This window comes from Lepisma saccharinum, chromosome 14 (assembly GCF_977018435.1).
Source record: "Lepisma saccharinum chromosome 14, izLepSacc3.1, whole genome shotgun sequence".
Taxonomy (NCBI): Eukaryota; Metazoa; Arthropoda; class Insecta; order Zygentoma; family Lepismatidae; genus Lepisma; species Lepisma saccharinum.
In genome coordinates this window covers 67,872,943-67,895,571 of record NC_139242.1, presented here as the reverse complement: position 1 = coordinate 67,895,571, position 22,629 = coordinate 67,872,943, and the positions used below count along the sequence as shown (strand labels likewise).

General features: G+C 37.1%; 2 protein-coding genes across 2 annotated transcripts in view; one reads left to right on the top strand and one right to left on the bottom strand.

Moving 5' to 3' along the window:
- Positions 1-2,501: 2,501 nt before the first annotated feature.
- Positions 2,502-3,676, bottom strand: LOC145998597 (uncharacterized). The gene has a single exon (XM_083135038.1). The coding sequence runs from the start codon at positions 3,393-3,395 to the stop codon at positions 2,709-2,711; it is 687 nt and encodes a 228-aa protein (XP_082991164.1). The 5' UTR covers positions 3,396-3,676; the 3' UTR covers positions 2,502-2,708.
- A 376-nt stretch (positions 3,677-4,052) lies between these two features.
- The window catches only part of LOC145998985 (putative ATP-dependent RNA helicase DDX5), a 49,452-nt gene continuing 30,875 nt past the window's right edge, over positions 4,053-22,629 (top strand). The window contains exon 1 of the mRNA XM_083135834.1: positions 4,053-4,210. Coding sequence (XP_082991960.1) covers positions 4,179-4,210 — 32 coding nt within the window. The 5' untranslated portion in view covers positions 4,053-4,178. The remainder of the gene's footprint in view (positions 4,211-22,629) is intronic.

Below are 22,629 nucleotides of genomic sequence, written 5' to 3'. Positions count from 1 at the left end.
ACGCAAATTACCTATTTTTCGTATTTTTTTTTTTTAACAAAAATCACATTTTGGCTTATTATTCAACTTGTATGGCACCCAAGAACATGAAACATATTTCATTCTCTTGAGAAATGTCGATTCTTTGAAAAGAATAGTAAAGTTCACGCCTTCTTCCCAAAATAGCGGGAGAAGAGGGGGCAAACTCCAGATTTTTATGTTTTTTCCATTGAAATTTGGGGGATGTGCTCCCCAAGCCCCCTTCCTCGGTCCGGTGTTCTAAATTGTACACGGTTGCATGTGCTGATGTTTTAGCTGCGAAACAAAAGTTATATGAAGTAGATTGCTTCCATAGTGCCAGAGTTATAATAATTTACGTCAAAAGTGTGTTGGAAGTCAATGAAGACGAAATTCCCTGACATTTCCCGGGTTTTCCAGGTCTGTCGCCACTCTGTTCAAGAAATTTAATTGAAGCATGTTTTTTTTTTCTAGAAATAGAGTTTCACCCACTGACAATAGTATGTTTTTACTGTCTGGTACATAATGCAATGTATTTGTTTTTAGTATTTCACCTCTGCATGTATTGTTTCTAAAAAAAACACAAACTTCACTTACTATACCAAAACAGGTTCTCACTGAAGTCAGATTTTCAGCTGATATCACAACCCAGTGTAAAACTTGAAAAAAAAAAAGTGTTATTTTCGGAATCAACAAACCGTGCGCACAGAGAGAATTTTGTATACCTGCAACATCAAGTGTCTCTTCGGAAAGTATGCTGAATCTACCATAGTATTTTCAAAAAGAAGAAGGGAATTTGTGGCGGGGGGAGGGGGGGTCCCGAACCCGCTGGATGGGCCGTTGCTTTAATTGAGCAGTTGTGCAGTGTAGTTTCGTATTATTTTACAGAAAATATCTTACTTCGAATAAAACAAATTATGAAAAGTGCATCTGTGCATAATAATCTCAGAAATTGTTTGACAGTAAATCAGTAAATGTACAGCAGGTTTAAGGCAAAATACAGTTTGTTCAATGCCTTTTTAGTTTAAAATAAAGCTGATAATTTCCACTGGAAACATGCTTTAGATTTTAGGCAAAAATAGCCATGAATGTTTGTGTACATTTTGAATTTTTGTTATTTGGTGTTGCTTTTTTCCACTTTTGGCTAACCGCAGCAAAATGGATGAGTGATGATCAGCTGGAATTGATGAAGAATGTTCATGCCCAGGCTGGTATGCACCCATACACTGTGCTGCCAGTTTTACATAGAATAAACATTAATATGTCTCAGCTACACACTATAAATGGACTACAAATAAATATGTTTGAATGTGTTTGAATGTACAATCATGTATGAACACTTTGCAGTATTTTCCAGTAGCTCTTGTTATTAACTTTGGGTAACACTTTACTATACCGGAGACGGATTTCTTCAAATTTACAGGAAAAAGTACTTACGCAAATCATTTTCTGTAGTGTTGTTGATGTTCGGGAATGTAGTTTTGATCCATTTTAATGCGAATGCATGTGGTTTTCTACGAAAATCTATTTCTGATGCGCTATTGCTGCTGCCGCCATGATGTTGTCTGTATATGCTAAATTGAACGAAAGGAGTGCTAATGGAACCTAACCTAACAGGCCTAACCTAACCTAGTAGGCATACCTCATCCCCGTGATGGTTCGTGGGGCTATCGTGAATTTTTGGGCTAACGTCAATGGTTTTTGGGGCTACCCGTGGATGGTTTGTGGGAAATAAGGAACAACAGTAAGTACTCGTTAATGTAAGAAATATACATTATTTTCGTTATAAATTCATTATTTCACCTAAAGAAATGTTCCGCAATGCAGAAGAGTACGTTAGCAATGTAAAAAATTGCAAAATAAATCATTGATATGTGTCTCCGGTATAGTAAAGTAGTACCTAACTTTGTATCAGTATTGTAGATATCACCATGACTTGGTATGACTTATGAAAAAAAAAAGCAATATATAATGTGTGTGAAGCATCGGATTTCCAGGTTTCTGTATATATAATTCATGTAATGATTATGTGTGAGAGGTGAGAGAGTAGCAAATTGCCTTTTTTGTTATATTTTTAACAGAAAATTCTGTAGGCATAATTTGTTTAATTTTCACATATTTATGAACTCCATTTCTTCATCTTATAAATAACCGAATTTTGGCCATTACATGTAAATCAATAACACACATTAAAAAGTTGTGATGCTGTGTGTTCTACAAGAGATAGGCCTAATGTTGTTATTTTCAGCCACATGCAAACTTGTTAGTCATCGTCAAGGGACTCTAGTAGATATGTACTGCTACTGCCATCTACATCAGTGGAACACATTGCTTGGGAACAAGCCAATCAACAGCATAGCAGCATGACAGCCCAAGGCTGCGTTGAATTAGTGAAATCTTCAAGTAACGTGAAATCTTCCTTCCTAATAGTCCTATAAAACCTGACTTGGCACAGAGTAATACTAAAATGAAGGATGAAAGGTTTAAGCTAAATGATGATTGATAAGAAGAAATGCACATTATGCAACTTATTATTGGAATGCAGAAAACATCTTACTTATATCTGTGGAATTTTATTTACATCTTGTCCTCAATCAGACTATAGATTTTACCTGTTTTATGTGCTGAACAAATTAGCGAAGCAACAAAACTATTTACATATGCACTTTACACTAGTGTCTAGCAACATAAACCTTAAATACAAGAATATTTTACTCAACATCGTCTACATTTTCTGAAAGATGATCCAGTTTTATTTCCTTTACTGAGGAAGCATGTTCACTACCGGACTTCTGTTTCTTGATTTTCTTTTTTGATGCACCAACTACATATTCAGGCATTATCAACTTGCTACTTCGGTAATGAGGTTTATTCGGACTGTTACATTTATCTGATAGTTCCTGTGGTTCCATTTTTGGCCGTTTGAAAACGATTTGACTGCATGATGAACCCTGATCCATTGATTCAGACACTTCTTCCTTTCTACGATTAATTTCGTTTAGAAAAGCTAATGCTGCAGCTGCATTTGCTCTCTCTGACATATCTTCTTGGGACACATTACCAAGACTGTACTTAGTCCATTTGTGAGGGTTTTTCTTAAAATCTGGTATACCTCGCCTTTTCATCCATCTGGGTGTATTATCAGGGCGTTTAAAAATACTCTCTTTCCCTTGGTACTGCTTCATTTCTTTGCACTGTTTCTTCTCGATGCGCTTCGCAAGAGAACTATGATTACTTCGAACATCACTTTCATCACTGTCGTCCTTCACAATTTCCATTTGTCTATCATTCTTTTCCTTTTCAGCTACATCCAACATTTGAAATATGGACTTCTGACGATCCACAAATGAAGTATGATCACTGCGAATCAAAAACTTTGGGTCATTTCGGTCAGCCATACTGATGAAATTATAAAAAATGTTATATATGTTAATCAGTTCACAAGTACTGTTTCAGTGAATTGTTTCATTAATAATTATTATTCACATCACATCACAAAAACCATCCGAATGGTAAAAATGTAACAAACATCAACAAACACTTATCAAATGGTTGCTTTCAATGGATTCAATGATTTGTACCATGCAATAACACCACCAAATAGAAAAAGGATCGCGCAGTCTATCTCATACAATATTAAGAGTATGTTGTGGCAGATTGCGCTAAATTTTATGAAATTATATTTAGTGTCTCCTGGAACAAGATTTATTTTTCAATCACAGCAATTTTAGTATTGTTCTAAGGTATAGGACCATTTTGCAGACTTCTCTGCAGCTAGTGATAGTGATATATATGTAACTTGTTTCGTGGCAGATTAAATTAAACAAAGCTCTTTCAAGCTAATCCACGTACGCGACATTGCACACTGTCTTACATGTTGAACAAGAAGAAATGAAGTTGCAAAGTACAATTTAGACCTTTCTTTTGGGTAAATTTACTTGCGGGAAGGGACTTTACACTTTGGATTCTTACTTTTCTAAGTTTTCTTACATGATAATGGTTGGCAACGTTGTGCGACTCGAACGCCATCTATGTCTAATGTCTATGATCGTAAACCTGTGCGTGCCGGTTGCAAACGCCAAACGCCATTTTTGTCTATGAATACGATAGTAGTTTATAAATTTATTTGTACTACGAAGTTGAAATTATTTTGTAGTTTTTAACGGGTTGCTACAAGTGGAATGGGGAAAATAGGAAGATCGGATAGAAGAAGGTGAGTACGGTTCGCTGTAAAGAAACTGCATACCATGTCATTGAACCTTACCCCTGTAGCATACGTTGCCATTTCAATCCACGATAAAAGTAATTTTGGATACATACTTTCGTATATATATATATATAATATTTGAAACGAGTTTACAATACCGGACCACTCTCCAATTGCTATGAAATTTTGCCTATTCACTAATTGAGACCTCCTAATCATGAATCTGCATGTAATAATTGGCGGTCAAGTATGGAAATGTAAATAAAAACGAAATAAACTATGTTTTCCTAACGTAACATAACCCTACCGTAAGAACAGCAGGTCCATGGAAGACTCCATTTTCCCAACATAAAAAAAAAAAAATCAGCGTGCAATACATCATTGCCAAACGTACGTAATCAAACGAGTCCACATAATTTTTCATTGTTTTTATGCTAATGGAATTTAACCTAACAGACCTAACCTCGTAGACATTCCTCGAACACAAGGTAGGAAAACTGTTGTACGTGTCTCCTGCCATTCTTCCATGCTGAACACAATGTAACTGAGAACGCAACAGTGTGGCAACGCTGGATACAGCGTAACGAATTGTGTCTCACTTTTTGCATAACACATGACCAACCTTGTGTTCTGACGTGAAGGCAGAAATCTTTTCAATTTTAGTGTGTTTAGTTCTCTTAGTGTAAATAATAATTTTTCGTTGTATTTATGCTAATGGAACCTAACCTAACAGGCCTAACCTAACCTTGTAGGCATTCCTTGTGTGACGTCCGAACACAAGGTAGGAAAACTGTTGTGCGACAAGAAATGCGAAAGAAACATGGTTGTCAGTTGCTTTGTATGGAGAATCATCGTGGTATTTAACAAGGTTATTCTACAACTTGTACACGTTATTTTACAATTTCCATGCTTGACCGCCAATTATTAGATGCAGATTTGTGATTAGGAAGTCTCAATTAGTGAGTATGCGAAATTTCATAGAAATTGGAGAGTGGTCCGGTATTGTAAACTCATGCCGAAGCTACAATTTCTCAGGATTTCATATCTTCATGAAGACTACCAAATAGTTGAGTTTCAAAAAATTCTGAGATGGTCGGGTTGTAGACTTTGTTGATTTGGCATGGAATGACCCAGAATAGTAGGTTAGCAATGTAAAAAAGTGTGAAATAAATTATTTATAGGTGTCACACCTATATGAAAATAGTACCAAAAAATATACCACTTTCGTCTGTGAAATGGGTTATCAACCCTAATTGTGACTTGGCAAGGTGCACTTGCTGTGTCGGTAAGACAAATTCATGTTCACGCAAATTCAAAGATCAGACATCACTTAATCACGTATGCCTTGGAATTGTAATTATAAAAGGTATGATTTTACAATACCGGACCCTTCTCCGATTTCATCCATATTTTGCATACTCACTAATTTAGGGCTCCTAAACACGAATCTGAAGTTAAGGAACGACTTATGATCGGACCCCTCTCCGATTTTCTTCATATTTGGCATACTCACTAATTGAGGCCTCCTAATCACGAATCTGAAGTTAAAAGTTGTCGGAAACTTCTAGAAATTGCAAAATAAGTGAAAATGTGTCATTAGTTTTCAGAATGGAAACAGTCTATTTTTGCAATTTTCTTTTGTTTCACAAGGAAATATACTACCACGACACCAAATTTTAACTATGTTTGCCTAACCTAACCACACATCAATGGTTCGTGAGGCTAGCGTTAATGGTTCGCAATTATTTTGCAATTTCTACATCCTGATAGTACCATGACACCAAATTTTAACATGTTTGCCTAACCTAACCACACGTCAATGGTTCGCAATTATTTCGCAATTTCTAGACGTTCCAGACAAATTTTAACTTCAGATTGGTCATTAGCAGGCCTCAATTAGTAAGTACATTAAATATGGTCCAGTCATCTTAAGTCATACCGAAGTTAAAATTTGGCGCTCACGTGTGGAATTTCGAAAAAAGGGGGCTCCGTGACAATGCACGATTGCTCATTATTTACAGACATATTTTTTTTGGTGACCCAAAAACCATTCACGCATAGCCCCACAAACCATTCACTGTGAGGTTAGGTTAGTTAATAAACTAAATATGCGATAGATATCGCCCAAATGGATTTCTTCAAATTTAAAAGGAGAAACTGCTGACTGAAATCAGTTTCTGTAGCATTGTCAAAGTTCTTGGAGGTAATTTCTTTCGCGGAAACTGAAAATTTCACCATAGAATGCCGCAGAACAAGAAATAATAACTTTTTATGTAAGGAACTTGCATTTTCTGTAAAGCGACAACATTATGCTGTTGTTTCCATTATGTACCTGCAGATGGCGCGATCTTAAATGGTTTTTTGGGGCTATCAGTCAATGATTTGTGATGACATAATGAACACGAAAGTAGGTATTTTTTGGTTAAGAAGGTTGAAATACTGCATACCCACTCCAAATCGACAAAACACAAGCACGACGTGCGATGATCTGTGGCGAGTGCATGCCATATTGTCTGTTACCCAAGCAGAACAAGGAAGGCAAATAAAAACTCCTATATGAAATGTTGACACAGAATCTTCCGCAATGCAGAATAGGTAAGTATCAATGCTAAAATATAACAAAATAAACGAGTGAGAGGTGTTCGGGCGATATCGCATAATTACCAAAATTTGGCGCTCACGTGTGGAATTTCCAAAAAAGGGGGGTCCGTGACAATGCATGATTGCTCATTATTTACTGACATTTTTTTACGGTGCCCCAAAAACCATTTATGCATAGCCCCACAAAGCATTCACGGTGAGGTCAGGTCAGGAAAACATAGTTAAAATAATGAGCAATCATGCATCCTCGGTTCTAATCACGGACCCCTTTTTTTTTGCAAATTCAACACGTGAGCGGCAAATTTTAACTTGAGATTCGTGATTAGGAGCCCTAAATTAGTGAGTATGCGAAATATGAACGGAATGGAGAAGGGTCCGGTATTATAAAATCGTTCCATCTGATTATTTTTTTATGTTGGGAAACTGGAGTCTTCCATGGACCTGCTGTTCTTACGGTAGGGTTATGTTACGTTAGGAAAACATAGTTTATTTCGTTTTTATCTACATTTCCATACTTGACCGCCAATTATTACATGTAGATTCATGATTAGGAGGTCTCAATTAGTGAATAGGCAAAATTTCATAGCAATTGGAGAGTGGTCCGGTATTGTAAACTCTTTCCGTAGCTTCCTGTGTGGTGTAGTTACAGAGTTTTGGGGGCTTGAAAATACAAAAAATTGTCGATTTTTAGTCTGCGCCCGAGACTTTCATGGATAATTGCTCTTACCCTAATTGACGTACAGAGCTGGCTGTAGTCTTGTTTGAAAGGACATGAAATAAGCTTTCAAATGGTGTAGCACATCACTATATTTAGAATAGAATCTTTTCAAGGTCATCCACTTTGACTTTGAACTTTTGAAGATGCATATCTGGGATTTCCTTGGAACTGAAATATATTGTTAACACAAGGTTAAACTATAACATACCTGAATTTGAAGTTGGGACGATTATGAGATAATTAAAGAAAAACAATTTAATTAGTAAGTGTATTTTTTCAGCCGGTCATTTCTAGTGGTAGTTTGCAACACTGTTGTTATTTACATTTAAGAATAATATGATTATCTACAGTAGTGAAAAATGGACAAGAATGTTTGTTTCCTGAGAAATAACTTACATGCACCATAGTTCACAGGTTGTTCTTCAGTATTCATTCATTCAGTCCTTGCATGGCAAGCTGCCTTTCGTCTGTTGTTAAAGTGTACGTTCTTATTGTAGCAGTGGAAGGGTCCACTTTTCTTACAACATTGCACGTTGGGACCCAACAAATGTCCAGTTGGACCAAATGGGGACATAAAAATGATCCTGATGGTCCATGAGGTTGAAGAAAGTTAATTTGTAAATCACCGGTGTCTTCAGACACTTTCTGAACACACACTAGCCACCAAATGTTATTATATTCACAAGTAAAATATCCAGTAATATTTGTAAATTCTAAGGCATTTGAACATATAATGAAAGGATGTTCTATAAATTCATCACATGCAGAATAACGTTTCATGTGTATGACATCTTTTGTAAAAGGAAATACTGCATGAACCTTTTGGATTCCTGGAATGGAAATCGGTCACACAACATAGAAAAATCATCCTCATGGTAGGCAACATTGATGAAATTTTTGCGATTTTTGTTGTGTGCTGCTGCTCCATCAGAAAAGTAAAATATCTTGGCCCAGTTATCAGAATCAAATTTATCCTTCACAAATATAATAAGTACTTTCTGGAGTAAGTGAACTAATGCTGTATCATGTTATCTGATATGGCAATCAAAGTATTGGGATTTCCATTATAAATAGTGAATGGATGGGTACTAGTTTACTATCCTTCGGACACATTTATTTATTTTTACAGAAGAAACTACTTACCGTAATAAGTTCCTGTAGCATTGTCGAACATCGGGTAGGTGTTTTGTGTGATTTGGGAATGTTTCAGAGCTGAAATTTATGTTGTTCGTTGAAAATTAATTCTCCGACGGAGATAGTGTTTGGCGCGTACATCTTCCGACACCATCACGTTCGTACACCGTCGGGACTATCATGACGGGTCGTGATTGTGTTTTGTTGGTATGCAGTGTTTCGAACTGTCTGCGTTTGCGACTAGCGTTAGAACGTGAAACGGGAGGTAGAAGAATGACGTTTGCTGGATGTGTGATTAAGTTTGTACCGGGTGTGGAGGATTCCGTGAAGTTTTTGATTTTGGGCCTCGTAATCACGAATCTGCACTTAAAATTTGGCACTCACGTATAAATTTGGCGTTTATTTGGGGGCAGGTGAATTCGGCCAATTTCTAACATGCCCTTAACAGGGAGTCTATAGAAACAGGCGGGGCCGCGATAGCGGTTGGGGGCGGTAGGTCAATTACCCCAGGGGCGGAGCCCGGAACCGGAGGGAAATTCGGAAATCGAGGGTGTGGAAATAAGAACTTAATTGAGATTATTTTGCTATTTCCATGTGTGAGCGCCAAATTTTAACTGCAGATACATGATTACGGGGCCAAAATTGGTGAGTGTACCGAATTTCAAACAAAATGAAGAAATTCCCGGTATTGTAAAGTCGCTCCTTAAAATTTGTTGTCGGGCATTTCTTGCGTTCCGAAGGTTGAAACACTGCATAACAATTGAAAATCGAGAAAAGAGAAGGCCGATGCGTCATCCCGACGCGTCATTATTTACGACGGTATCCGCGCCATATTGTGTGTGAGGCAAGCGGAAAGGTAGGAGAAAGAAGTACTCGTAGTGTGAAAAATTGCTATTAGTTTGATCAAAGCAACGTCAATAAACATTCAGGAATGTTCCGCGAGGCAGATACGTAAGTACGAATGTCAAAAATTTGACAAAAGACAAGCACGACGCGTGATTATGTAGGAAGGTGCACTCGGCATATTGTGTCTGAGGCAAGAAGTAGTGGTAATGTGAAAAATTGGAATTAATTTCATGAAAACAACGTTAATACACCTTCAGGAATGTTCCGCGAAGCTCATACGTAAGTAAGAATGTCAAAAATTGACGAAACGAAAAAAATAGGGGTGTCCGAAGGATAGTAAATTTTTACCCTGCAGAATCACAAAGTACAGTGTAGTGCCTATCAAGAACTGTTTCTTGCTTGAGAAATTAAGCTTGTTGGCATGAAATAATTTCCGATCAGGTGTGCATTTTTTCGACTAGAATTTCTATGAATTCTGCAGGCTTCATTGATGTTTCAAGTGTTGATCTGTCTGTGGATATCCACTGTTTGTTCCTGCTTTGGTGTTAATTTCCAGGTGATACTTATTAATTTCAAAGTATAAACTGTCAAGGTTTCCATGGATCTCAATATATTCAAGGCTTTCTAATCTGGATGATGCCATGATGCTGGTGATCAAGATATCTTATTTTTTTAAAAAAAAAGTCCTCTGAAATTAAAACTGTCACACTAAACACACTATCTATTCAACATTCTACCACACTTGTTTCAAACAAGACTCCTGCTCACATTCTTCACTTTCTAGTTGTAGAAGTATTCCACATTAGCAAGTCTGCAATGCAATAGTGCAGTGTTGCAAACTCCCACTAGAAATGACCGGCTAAAAAAATACACCGATACTAATTAAATTGTTTTTCTTTAATTATCTCATCATCACCAAAACTTCAAATTTGGTTATGTTATAGTGTAACCTTGTGTTAACAATATATTTCAGTTCCAAGGAAATCGCAGATATGCATCTTCGAAAGTTCAAGGTCCAAAGTCAAAGTGAAAAGATTTTATTCTAAATATAGTGATGTGATACACCATCGGAAAGCTTATTTCATGTCCTTTCAAACAAGACTACAGCCAGCTCTGCACATCAATTAGGGTAAGAGCAATTATCCATGAAAGTCTAGAGCGCAGACTAAATCGACAATTTTTTGTATTTTCAAGCCCCCAAAACTCCATAACTATGCCACACAGAAAGCTACAATTTCTCAGGATTTCATATCTTGATGAAGACTACCAAATAGTAGAGTTTCAGAAAAATTCGAGATGGTCGGGTCAGAAATGACACTTTTTTTTTTGTTGATGTGGCATGGAATGACCCTCTGCATTGCGTAACATTTCTTTAGGTGAAATAATGAATTTCTAATGAAAATAATGTCTTATTTCTTACATTTACGAGTACTTACTGTTATTCGTTATTTCGATTCTGTAACACACATTATGGTGATAGCGTACTGGTTCATCGCACGTTGTGCGAGTGTTTTGTCGATTTATGCAGTGTTGCAACCTTGTTCACCAAAAAATGCCTACTTTCGTGCCCGGATTTGAAATTATGTTAATACCTCGCAAACCATTGACGTTAGCTCCACAAACCATTTCCCGCAAGCGAGAAAAGGACAAACAATAATTACTGTTGTTGACATTATTTTCGTCAGAAAATGTCAGAAAAGCAAAATCACACCTTAAAGAATGTTTCGCAATGCACAATAGGTAAGTATGAATATAAAAAGTGACTAAATAAACAAGTGAGAGGTGTTCGGCCGATTGGAAACAGGTAATGACTATTTTTTTTAAAAAAAACTTTGCATTTTTCTATATTTTCACCAGGTATTGTGGGGATTTCTGTTATGAAATGTACACATTTCTTCTGTTTTTGCGGATTGCAAATATTTTCGTCCCAAAAGAAGTTTCTTCTAAGAAAGGGAGTTTCAAACTAGCGCAGAAGGTAATTTTTAGAGATCTACGTGCTATGAAACTTACATTTTTATAACATTAAATTACTTACGTACGTACAAACATGCCTTTAAAAGGGAGTCTATAGAGAAAGAAAGGCAGGGGGGGGGTAGGTCAGTTATCCCAGGGGTGGAGCCGTAATCGGCGGGAAATTTGGAGCCAGCAATTTTTATGAAATTTCTTGGGGTATACCCCTGAAAAACTGACTTTTACATATATCAATTGGTGCGGGTGCTAAGAAACTAACATGGCTGCAAGCAGACTTCCACCTTGCAAATTTAAACGGATTTACAGTCGTAAATACTTCTTTCCGCGCTCCAGAATTTTGTTCTTCACAATTTGCAACACTCAATCTTCATAAAAATCAAAAATTCCCTAGCGATATTGAGGGTGTAGGAAGTGACCATGGACAATAATAATAGCACGAGTCTAGTTTGCTGCACTTTTTGACACTAGGTGTAGTGCAAGTGTATCCCATTGTGATAATGTGTGAAATACAATAGGGGCATTCCAACATTACGAATATGCCATTTCACATAAAATATAAGGTTCTAGAGATGAGATTGGATTAAGATATTCATAATGAACTGATTTCATAGAATTAAAGTCCTGCGATTGGCTTTAGAACCACTTCCATCTGTTTGGTCAATTTGCAGATTCCCGAAGTAGCTTCATTGTCAGTAAAGAGAACAAGAAGTCACTGGGTGCAAGATCAGGTCTTGGCTGATGATTCCAATACATTTATCTTTCACAGCATGTCACAATTTTAGCAGAAGGGTGCAATAGTAAGTGCTGGTGATGGTGTGGCCCTTTGAAAAGTAATTTGTTATGATTATGGCTCAACAGTACTCTATATTTAAAAAATGAAAAGAAAAACCTTCCTGCAGATTTTTGCACATTAACCATACTGGGAGGGGTAGGAATGTTACCACACTCTGCTAATTTATTTGGTATCTGGATCGTACAGGTAGATGCAGTAGTCATCCATAGCTAGAGACATGTAGAGGAATTTTCTTCATCCTGCTCTAACCAGGGTTGTCATTTTGCCTGGTTTTTTTCCAGATAAAACAACAAGACCCGGGTAAAACTGGGTTTTATTGGGTTTTTTTCAGGTTATGTTTAAAAAATGAAATACATTTTTCCCCTGGTAGAAATGCATCATAACATTCAATTTGTATTGCTTTGTACCCTGTCCCAGTTACCAGGTGTAGAAGTATGAAACCGGAATTGGCCGATAGATGGTGCTAGCCGGCAGTGGAGGGCGTAGAAGATCGCGTAAGCAGAGCCAGCTGCTGCCTGCCACTCCCGAGGACGTTATATCGGAACACAGTAACCCGAGTGCCAGACAGAGGAAGGTGTTGCACACCCGGAACATGTCTAGTTTTGTGCCTACGATTTGCGGACAACATTGGTGTTCTGTTATCATTTGAAGAAAACTGCCGCAGAATCGCATCGAATGCTCGTCAAAGCTTACGGCGAACATGCTCTCGGGAAAACACAGTGTTTCGAGTGGTTCAAGAAATTAAAAAGTGGTGATTTTGACTTGCGAAACTAGGAACGTGGGAAACCTCCGAAAAAGTTCGAAGAGAACGAATTGCAAGCCTTATTGGATGAAGATGATACCCAAACACAGCAGGAGCTAGCGGAACAATTGAATGTGACGCAGAAAGCCGTTTCTCTTCGGTTGAAAGCTATGGGAAAAGTGCAGAAAGCAGGCAAATGGATTCCGCATGAACTGAATGAAAGACAGCAAGGATCCCGCAATACCACTTGTCAAATGCTGCTCGCCAGATACAAAAGTAAGTCGTTTCTCCATTACATAGTGACCGGTGATGAGAAATGGATATATTTGGAGAATCCTAAGCGTCGTAAATCGTGGGTGAATCCAGGCAAACCATCGACATCCACTGCAAGACCAAATCGCTTTGGAAAAAAGACACTGCTCTGTGTTTGGTGGGATCAGCGGGGCATCATCTATTATGATCTGCAGAAACCCGGTGAAACCGTTAACGCAGATCGCTACCAACAGCAAATGATCAATTTACATCGAGCATTTCGTGACAAACGGCCGGAATATGAATCAAGGCAACACAAGGTCATCCTGCTCCATGACAATGCCTCACCACACACAGCAAAACGGGTCCGGGAAACGATCGAGGCGTTCAAATGGGAGATACTAGGGCATGCGGCGTATTCTCCCGACTTGGCTCCTTCAGATTATCATCTGTTTGCCTCACTGGGACACGCTCATGCAAAACAGCGCTTCAATTCGTATGAAGATGTACGAACATGGCTCGCGGACTGGTTTGCTTCAAAAGAAGAACGTTTTTTTTTTTTTTTTTTGGGGGCATGGCATTCATAACCTGCCGGAAAGGTGGGAGAAATGTGTAACTAGCAATGGAGCTTACTTTGAATAAAATATTGTTTCTCAGTTGCAAACCCCAGCCCTTTACTTCTTGCAAACAAATTCCGGTTTCATCTTCTACACCTGGTATCTCGGGAGCAGGCAAAGGGAAACAAGTCTGTGCAAGTAGTGATGCGAGATGGCTCACCAAGGAAGTTGTGACAGGGAATTGAATGGCGTGGAGGGGGTTAAGCAACTGCAGTTACCAGCCTTCACAGCAGCATGTACTGCTTCACTGCCCATTTGATTACCTCCCCTTCTCTGATGCTATGCACATCCTTGCTCCAGAGATAGGTGGGACAGGGTATAGTTGACTGAATCAAAAACTATTTAACATTTCTGTTCTAAAATATTTGTCTAACACTTTGATTCTACTCTTCCTGGATTGTGTAATAGTTAATATTGTTGCTTTGTGATCAATTTTCAGGATTGCATTCCCTGATGAGGCACATACTTTGGTGCATCCAACAATCGGACTATGGTGAGGGGGGTGGGGTAAAATTATGTTATAACCAGTACTTTTTTTTACCGGCAGTCAATAACGATACTCCATACTGGCTCCTTATTGATTTGAATGATTGATTTGGTGTTTTAACTCCACTTTATGCACAGTAGGGCTAATCGGGACTGGACTTAAAGCTTAAGGGGGGATCTGAACCACTATGTGCCTCCACCAGGTGTCAAACCTGGGACCCCTTCATTACAAGGCAACGATGCTATCATTGCATCGTTGGGAGGCCCCATGTGGCACCTTATTGTAGGTGAGTACTAATAACATTTTATTTTAAGAAGAGAAATGCCTACAATGCCAGAGGTCCTGGGTTCAAATCCTAGCCTGGGCATGAGTATTCTTTGTATGTCCCTTCATGAATTTCATCATATCATCACTCATTCTCATCTTTGCGATTAGACGAACGTGGCAGAATAGAGTATTAAAATGAACCAAATCAATGAAACGAGAAATGCATGTGTGTGTGCATCATCGTTTATGAACATAACACAATTTGGACATTAACAAGCAACACAGTAACATAACAAATCAACTTGAATAGTGCCGGAACCATTCTTTCCAGAAATAAAAACCAATAACTGTAACTTTTTTACAGTGAGACTTTCAATTTTATCAATCATGTTTGTTACTTTCTTTCTCCTACAACGATACTCAAATTTAAGCATGTAGAAGAATATGTTGTTCAAGATTCAGCACATTTTTAGTAAATACTATTTGTGAATATTCCATTCTGAACTTCAGTTTATGAAACAAATTAGTTTGTGAATGCGGTGTTGTGCCTATGTTGGAATGAATTATGCTGCAGCTATAAACACATTTTTTACCTCATTTATTTAATTTCCTTCCAAGCTGCCAGAGACCATTACATAATCCAAAAAATACTATGCAACGCAATGTTTTAAATCTGCTTCAATACAGTTTGTTCACACAGTTTGTTCACAGTTTATCATAGTTCTGTTTTCCCATTATTTTTCTTAATGTTTCAAGCGAGCATTAATACCTCCTCCGTATATTAACCATGCCAAATTACAAGTTTGCCAGATTTAATTGTCTGGCTGATTTCGTCGTTATATATATATCCATCAGAATATCTGGCTGATGTAAAAATGGAAATTCCTATGGTCAAAACATTTGTGACCCCATAGTTGGTCCCCAATGCTCCCTATATGCACTATATTTATTGTGAAACTATAGCTTAAGTGATGCTCTAAAATTCTTAAAAGGTTTCTTTCCTTAATCTCCAAAAATGTAGTTTAGTATTTGAAAGTGTCAGCAGAATTTGGAATCTACTTCAGCATATGAAAAATCCATTTTTCATCTACAATCTTGAAATGCTTTGAACAAATGTAAAATTCACTCCTAAAGGTGTATCTGGGTGTGATTAATGTAAGGTAAAAGCCTCTAAATTTGCTGCAGTTAACATGGTCTCAAAATTGGTGACTTACTCTCGCCCTTCCTAAAACACACTACATTCCAGAGATTTTTTAAAAACTTAAAACTTATAGGATGCCATAACATTGCTGAGACCTGTTTCTTAATCTACAAAAATGTAACCTAGTTAAATATGAGCGTAATTTAAAGCTCTCCCAAGACATGTTAAACTGTACTATCTTTAAACATGATGACCAGTTTTTCTCAAATACAATGTGAGACCAATCCTTCCAAGATATCTTGCAATTGTATAAAAGCTTTGCATTTATGGTGGTTATCGTAAATACAACGTTTGTGATTTTACCACCATCAAATATTGTTTTAAAAGTTTTATTGTTTATTATCCCCCTCTGTCCATCCACCCTAACTCGTGCATCATATTTTGATAATTTTATTGTCAAATTATAATGCAAGTACATAATGCTCTTGTAAGTTTCGTGCACAAAGCTCAAAACTATAGTTTATTCAAAGGTTTGAAAATGTCAAAAATGAACAAAGTGTGTCAAACATGTATATGAATCATAGGCACAACACTGTATTTACTTGAGTACCCCCCCCCCCCAAAAAAAAGAACTGAAATTGTGGAAGATCATTGAAGGTGCATGACTTACATGGGTATAAAACTCCTAACCAGACATAAACAACATTATATTGAATAGGCAAGCAACCCATTATGATGAGAAATGAGAAAAATTATTTCAAGAGTTTTCAAATTTAATTATACCACAATTAATGACATTTTAATTAAATGTACTCAATTCTCCCTTGTAATGCTTAAACATGCAACAATTTATTGTCTCAACTGATCATCACAGTTGAAACTATGATGTGCCACAATGGTTTTCCCCACATAAGGAAGTGACTGATAACCAAAGTGCTACCATTTCAAAATTATAAGCTTTGTTCAACTATGCTGCATCAATTAATGCAAATGTTTTATCTACAAATTTCTGATACTTTTTCTTTCTTGGGTATATATGTTCTTTTTATTTCTGTTAAAAGTCCATTTCTAGCATGATTTGAGGAAAAAACCCACTATCTTGAATACATTCATTATTTTTAGTATGTATACGTTTTGCTATGCCCTTTTATTTTTTTTCCTGAAAAACCAACATGGGGAAAATTGGGCTGTGCCAACCCTGGCTCTTACAGTCTCAACATCTGCTACAAAAGTTCACGAGTTTGGTTTCCTGCTTACTGACACCATTTCAACAACAATGTGTAATAGCTCGTACATAATTTTCTACACACTCCCGTAACTAAGACCAACTTCATTCGTGACAACTTTAATGATTATCAATAACTTTCTTTATGAACCAGTATGAACTGACGGAGGATAACGGAATTTTATATGAGCTTTTTGCTCATTTTCCAGTTGGTAAGTATGTAATTGTAACATAGCTTCACAGTATATATCTGTGCACTTCTGTATTTTTATGGATTCTACATTTTTCAAAGGCAGAATTTGGTTCAGACAGTGCAATATTAGTTAGATGGAAATTAGCATCTTTTTACATCTGTAAAGAGAAGTCAGTCAACCATCTTACATTTGTTTTGTTCTCGGATGCCCAGATCTCTTTCAAAGCAAGGTTGCAAGAATGATTTTTGTAGTACAACTGATGAGAATAAAAGGTGAAGTTCAAGAGAACACTAAAAATTGTGTAAAGAAAGAAACAATCGCATTATTTCATTAATTACTTTGCGTGTGTTTATCATATAAAATTACTCACTTGTAATTACTATCTGGTTATTGTAAGTATGTTCCTACTGTGGTAGTGAGTTCCTAAAGGGGAATATATCTGAGATTATCATTCTTTTTTTTATCTTTTTCTGGTCCCCGTGGCGGAGTGGTTAGCACATCGTGCTACAATGCTAAGGGTCCCGGGTTCAAATCCTGGCCTGGTCATGGATGTTTTTGACTCTCCATTCATCAATTACATCATATCATCACTCATCCCCATCTTTGCAAATTAGCCAAAAGTGGCACAAAAAGCGAAGTAAAATAAAGCAAATCAATCGATCAATATTTTTTCTTTTTTTTTTAACCAATACACTAGTAGATGGCCCCATCGTTACTGCCATATTTAATTCCTGAATGTGAACACCACATGTTATTCACTGTGACGTGTCCAGGATTTTCGAATGTGTACTTATGTGTCACAGTTCCAACCACCGACTTCCCCCATTCTCATCTGGGAGTTTATATATGTTTGGTTGGCGTCTGTTGCCAACCGCCCTTCTTTCAAAATTTTTAATCTTTAACAGCTAAACTTGCCACCTTTTCCTTGAACGTTCGAAACACGAAGAAAGAACAGTGAGCTATGTGGAATATATACGAAACTAAAGATGCATAATAAATAGCATTACACTTATCACATATACATATTTTAATACACGTAATTACCTAATCGATTAACATAATAAAATATTTCAATAAGAAAGAAACACTGTTGCCCTAACATGGGGCAGGGTAACAATAGCATATGTCTAGGATGTAGAAGAAGAAAAAAAGTAAGGACCTATAAATGTGTTCCCTAGTTATCACAAATCCTTCATGATACTTTGAGTTCAAGGTAATGCACTCTGCTCAAAAGGGTAGTTCTTTTACTAGACATTCCTCACAAAAAGAATATGGAGCATCTAAATGCCCGAGTCAAAAATTTAAGTATCTTTCACCTTCATGCAGTAAAAGAGTCATTTTCCTCCAATCCAAATAAGATGCTACCCTCCATGATGTGCAAAGTGGTGTACTTTCAGCTCCCTCCAAGTATTTCCTGTTGGGAAACTACTCTATAGTCCTCTTGCAATTGGCGCTGGTGCTAGTAGGATCTCGCTAATGGATCAGGGAAAGTAGCAGGCCCAAACCACTAGACGATACTGCAATCATTAGGTAGACCATGAAATGAATAGGAAAAGCTTCAGGCGCTGGTGGTGCAGAAGAGTCAAGATAGATAGTAAAAAACATTTCCCAACTTGTGGAGCATGTTAGAAGTTGCTATCCTTTTCCCACAGCTACAATTTGGAATCTTGTTTGACAATATCATGACTGAATTGCATCTTCCTTGCTTGAAGAGTACACAGTGATTCTTGGCAAACCAAGTTCTGTGCATAGACTTCTTCCTCATATCCTTGTTCCCATTTCACATTTTTGCCATCTAGAGGGCGTTGGTATCCAATCAGCTGAACTGAGGGGGATTGGGGCATATGTCATGCAAAATTATAGGTAAACAGTAATTACTGCATTATGTATTGTACCGATATTTCTTAGATTATAAGACCAAAAAAGCGTGAAATTTTCCACACTACTTATAATTCTAACATGAACTGTCCCAACCAAAACTAGTTTTGTAAAATTTTCAGGCATCTTGATAAGGAATTTTGCATTCACTTGCTCCAAGTAGGGAAATGTTTTATTTTTACAAGAAAGATGTAAAATTATTTATCTCAGCGTGAATGACAGATATGGACCTGTATAGTTCATTTTCCAGTTCTTAACTGCATGATTGCATCACAGTGTGTGTTTGTGCACTTCTGTTTTTTTATGGATTTTGCATATTTTACATGCAGGATTTGATCCAGACAGTGCAAAATTAATTAGAAGGAAATTAGCCTCTTTTTACGCCTGTAAAAAGAGGTCAGTCATCCATCTTACATTTGTTTATTCTAGGGATCCGGATCTATATCAAACTATGGTTGCAAAACTAAATTTCAATCTACAATGGGTGTTGCACGAAACACACTTAGAAGACCAAAATCATATCATTTTGCGACTTTGTATAAAAAATGTGTTTACCATGTCATTTTATATGCCCATAATTACTTTTTTCAGTGTTATCACAAACAAAAAGTTAAGACCCCAACTTATAGCCTAAGATAACTGTAGTAATCCAAAATGAGTATCATAAATTTTTCGTGCATCTTTATCAGGGGCGGCGCCAGGAATTTTCGACCGGGTGGGCAGAAGCTCCATATTGATAGATTAGGGTGGGCAGTATAAATGTAAGACCATGTATGTGTATATAACATGTATGTATCCCCCTCTCTCTTACACTCCCGATTTTCCTCTTACTTCTTTTTCCTTTCCTTGTTTTCCTCTTTATTCTTTTCTAATCTATTCTCACATCTTGTTCCATTTCCTTTCGTTTTGTCTCTGATGAACACAATTGATGGGTCTAGTGAGAGAGGGAGCTATGCCACTTTGACAAGAAATGGAAATAAATCGAGTTTTCTAAAGCATTGCGTTGAGTCATAATTTGTATAACAAAGGGTAATTTTTTTTTCTGAACATATTGTTAGGAAATTATTCAAAAGGAAAAATATGAATTTCAATATAAATACCATTTATTATGAACATGTATGGTATATTGTTGTAGTATACCCATGTGGAAAAATCAATCTAGCACATCAAATACTTTGAACAAGGCTTAAATACTTTCGCCTGAGTGTAAATCATGTTCACAGGGTTACATATGATCTACATAAAGACAACTTCATGTGTCTTCTGGAGGATCTTCACTGTTCATTGTTTCTGTGGTTTTTAGTTTTTAGTAAACACCATGAAGAACTGGAGGAATATATGGCATTATTGCCATGAGATCTTCTAACTTCAGGGCTGATATTAAATCTAGCACCGGTTACTGCAACACAACCTCTGCCACTCCTATTGCAGACACCATCAGTAAGTGGCATAGCTCCTTCTCTCACTCAAAATGCTGATGAGGACGTATTCGAGAACTCAGAAAATCTGCTGCAGAACAAGCGGGAGCTATGCCACATGGTTGTAGTTCACATGATAGATGACAGAAGATGGTAGGAGAAGACTGAAAATGGCAAAAAATAAAATTTTCAAGATTTGTGGCATAGCTCCCTCTCTCACCAGACCCCTCAATTATTTCAAGGAAGTATTTACATATGCGCAGCCATACATTCTAATCACATTCTTTCATGCATGTTAATACAGTGAAAAAAAATTGAATTAGTTTTAAGCTTGTGTTGCAAATACAAGGCACATACTTGATTTTATGTATTCGGCGATAATGATAAAAAGTGCGATGGTAGACAATTGTGAATTTTCTCGTAATTTAAATGCATGTTCCTGAGCATAGTATTTTCATCGTATAAGTTTTTGACTGAAAGAGTTTTCTTACTCCTTGGGGGTCACTTTTCTTAGCTTACAAGGTTTCTACAACTTACAAATCTATCTGAATGTTTGCAGTAGGGGCGATTGGGTGCCAACATTTGAGGGGCAAGGACAATATACGTTTTCTTGGTAGAAAAGGCTTGTCATAAAGTGGCCATAGTGCGGGGGCATAAAGTGGCAAAATGTGGCAGGGGGGTACTGCATCCCCCACTTCCCTCTCCTCCTAATCGTCGCCATTGAATGTTTGGATTAAAATGAACGTCTTATTAGGAATGATTTAAATCACACACGGAAACCCAATTCTTTGTTCATTGTCCATGTCCATGTCCATACCTAGGCTAATGAAAGGCTATTTTGGCAAAATATCACTCTAAAATAATAAACAAGTAAGATTGAGAAATCTGTTCAGAATTGAAGAGATTAATAGCTAAGTTGCTCTTTGTTTTCTGAACTAATCCAGGAGAAGCAATACACGTATGGTTACATGAACATATTTACTGAGGTAACAAAATGATTTAGGACACAAGGAATTCATCGAAGTTAATCACCGTACCAGTAATAATTCATATATTTTTCATAGATGTCTTGGGTTGTATGGCGTGACCATTTCGAACACACTAGAATGTCAACCTCTAACCTGTGCAGCATACTCTGGAAACTTTATTCTTTCAGGACAATGAGTCCCTGGAACCACTTTCAAAGTAATAATTTATGAGGGTTTGTATTTTGAGTGTCAGCATGTGTGTGTTTTCGCCCCTTCGATACATTCATCTAATCGCCATTGAACCTTATCGTCGTCATTATATAAAAAAAAAACAACTTAAAATAAAACAAATCAACCACAACTTACGCTTTCAAAAATGGAGTTTCATTAGTTCATACTTCTTAGAAATTGAGGTGGTAGTTTCAATTGCACAATAGTGGATCAAGGCAGCTAATTCCTTGAACAATGACGTTGATTTCTGTGGTGATAAAATGACACGTTTGGTGCGAGTTCTTTCTGTATATATTTTTTTCCCAATGACATAAAGCTGTCATTATAATAGAGAGGTCCTGTGTTCGACTCCCCCTTTTTTTTTTTTGGTGGAAGCACAATGCACACTGGTTCGGACTAAACGTTAAACTGTAGGTTTAGTCCCGATTAGCCTATCTGAGCATAAAAGTGGGCTTAAAAACAAACTATAGTGGAACCATGAGCAAAACATTCTGCGCAGACCCGCGACTCCTGTGCACCTTACCCCCGCGAGTAGGGGAGGAGGAGAGTGGACAATGCTTCCTTTTGGCCCGAGGTGGAGGGAAGAAGGGAAAGCTGCGCGGGGACTTTTCGTCCCAAAGTTTCTTTTTCTTGTGGTCGATCTATAACAAAATCGTCTTCTGGATACTTCGTGACATAACTTTTTTTCTTTACTTCAGCTGCATCTACAGATTCTGTTGACATTTTTGGCTGATTCATGTGGCAAAATTTATGTGTGGAACAAGGATTTCTAAATAGGATAACCCACTCATTAGCAATTGAATAATTCGGTAGTTTTTCTATACTTGAAATTTATTCACTTCGGTATTGTAGTGATTATTGTGATTCCTTCTTATTAGTAGAACGAATATAAAGTTGATATTTTGCATACCATATTGATATTTGAAGATGACAGGTATATAA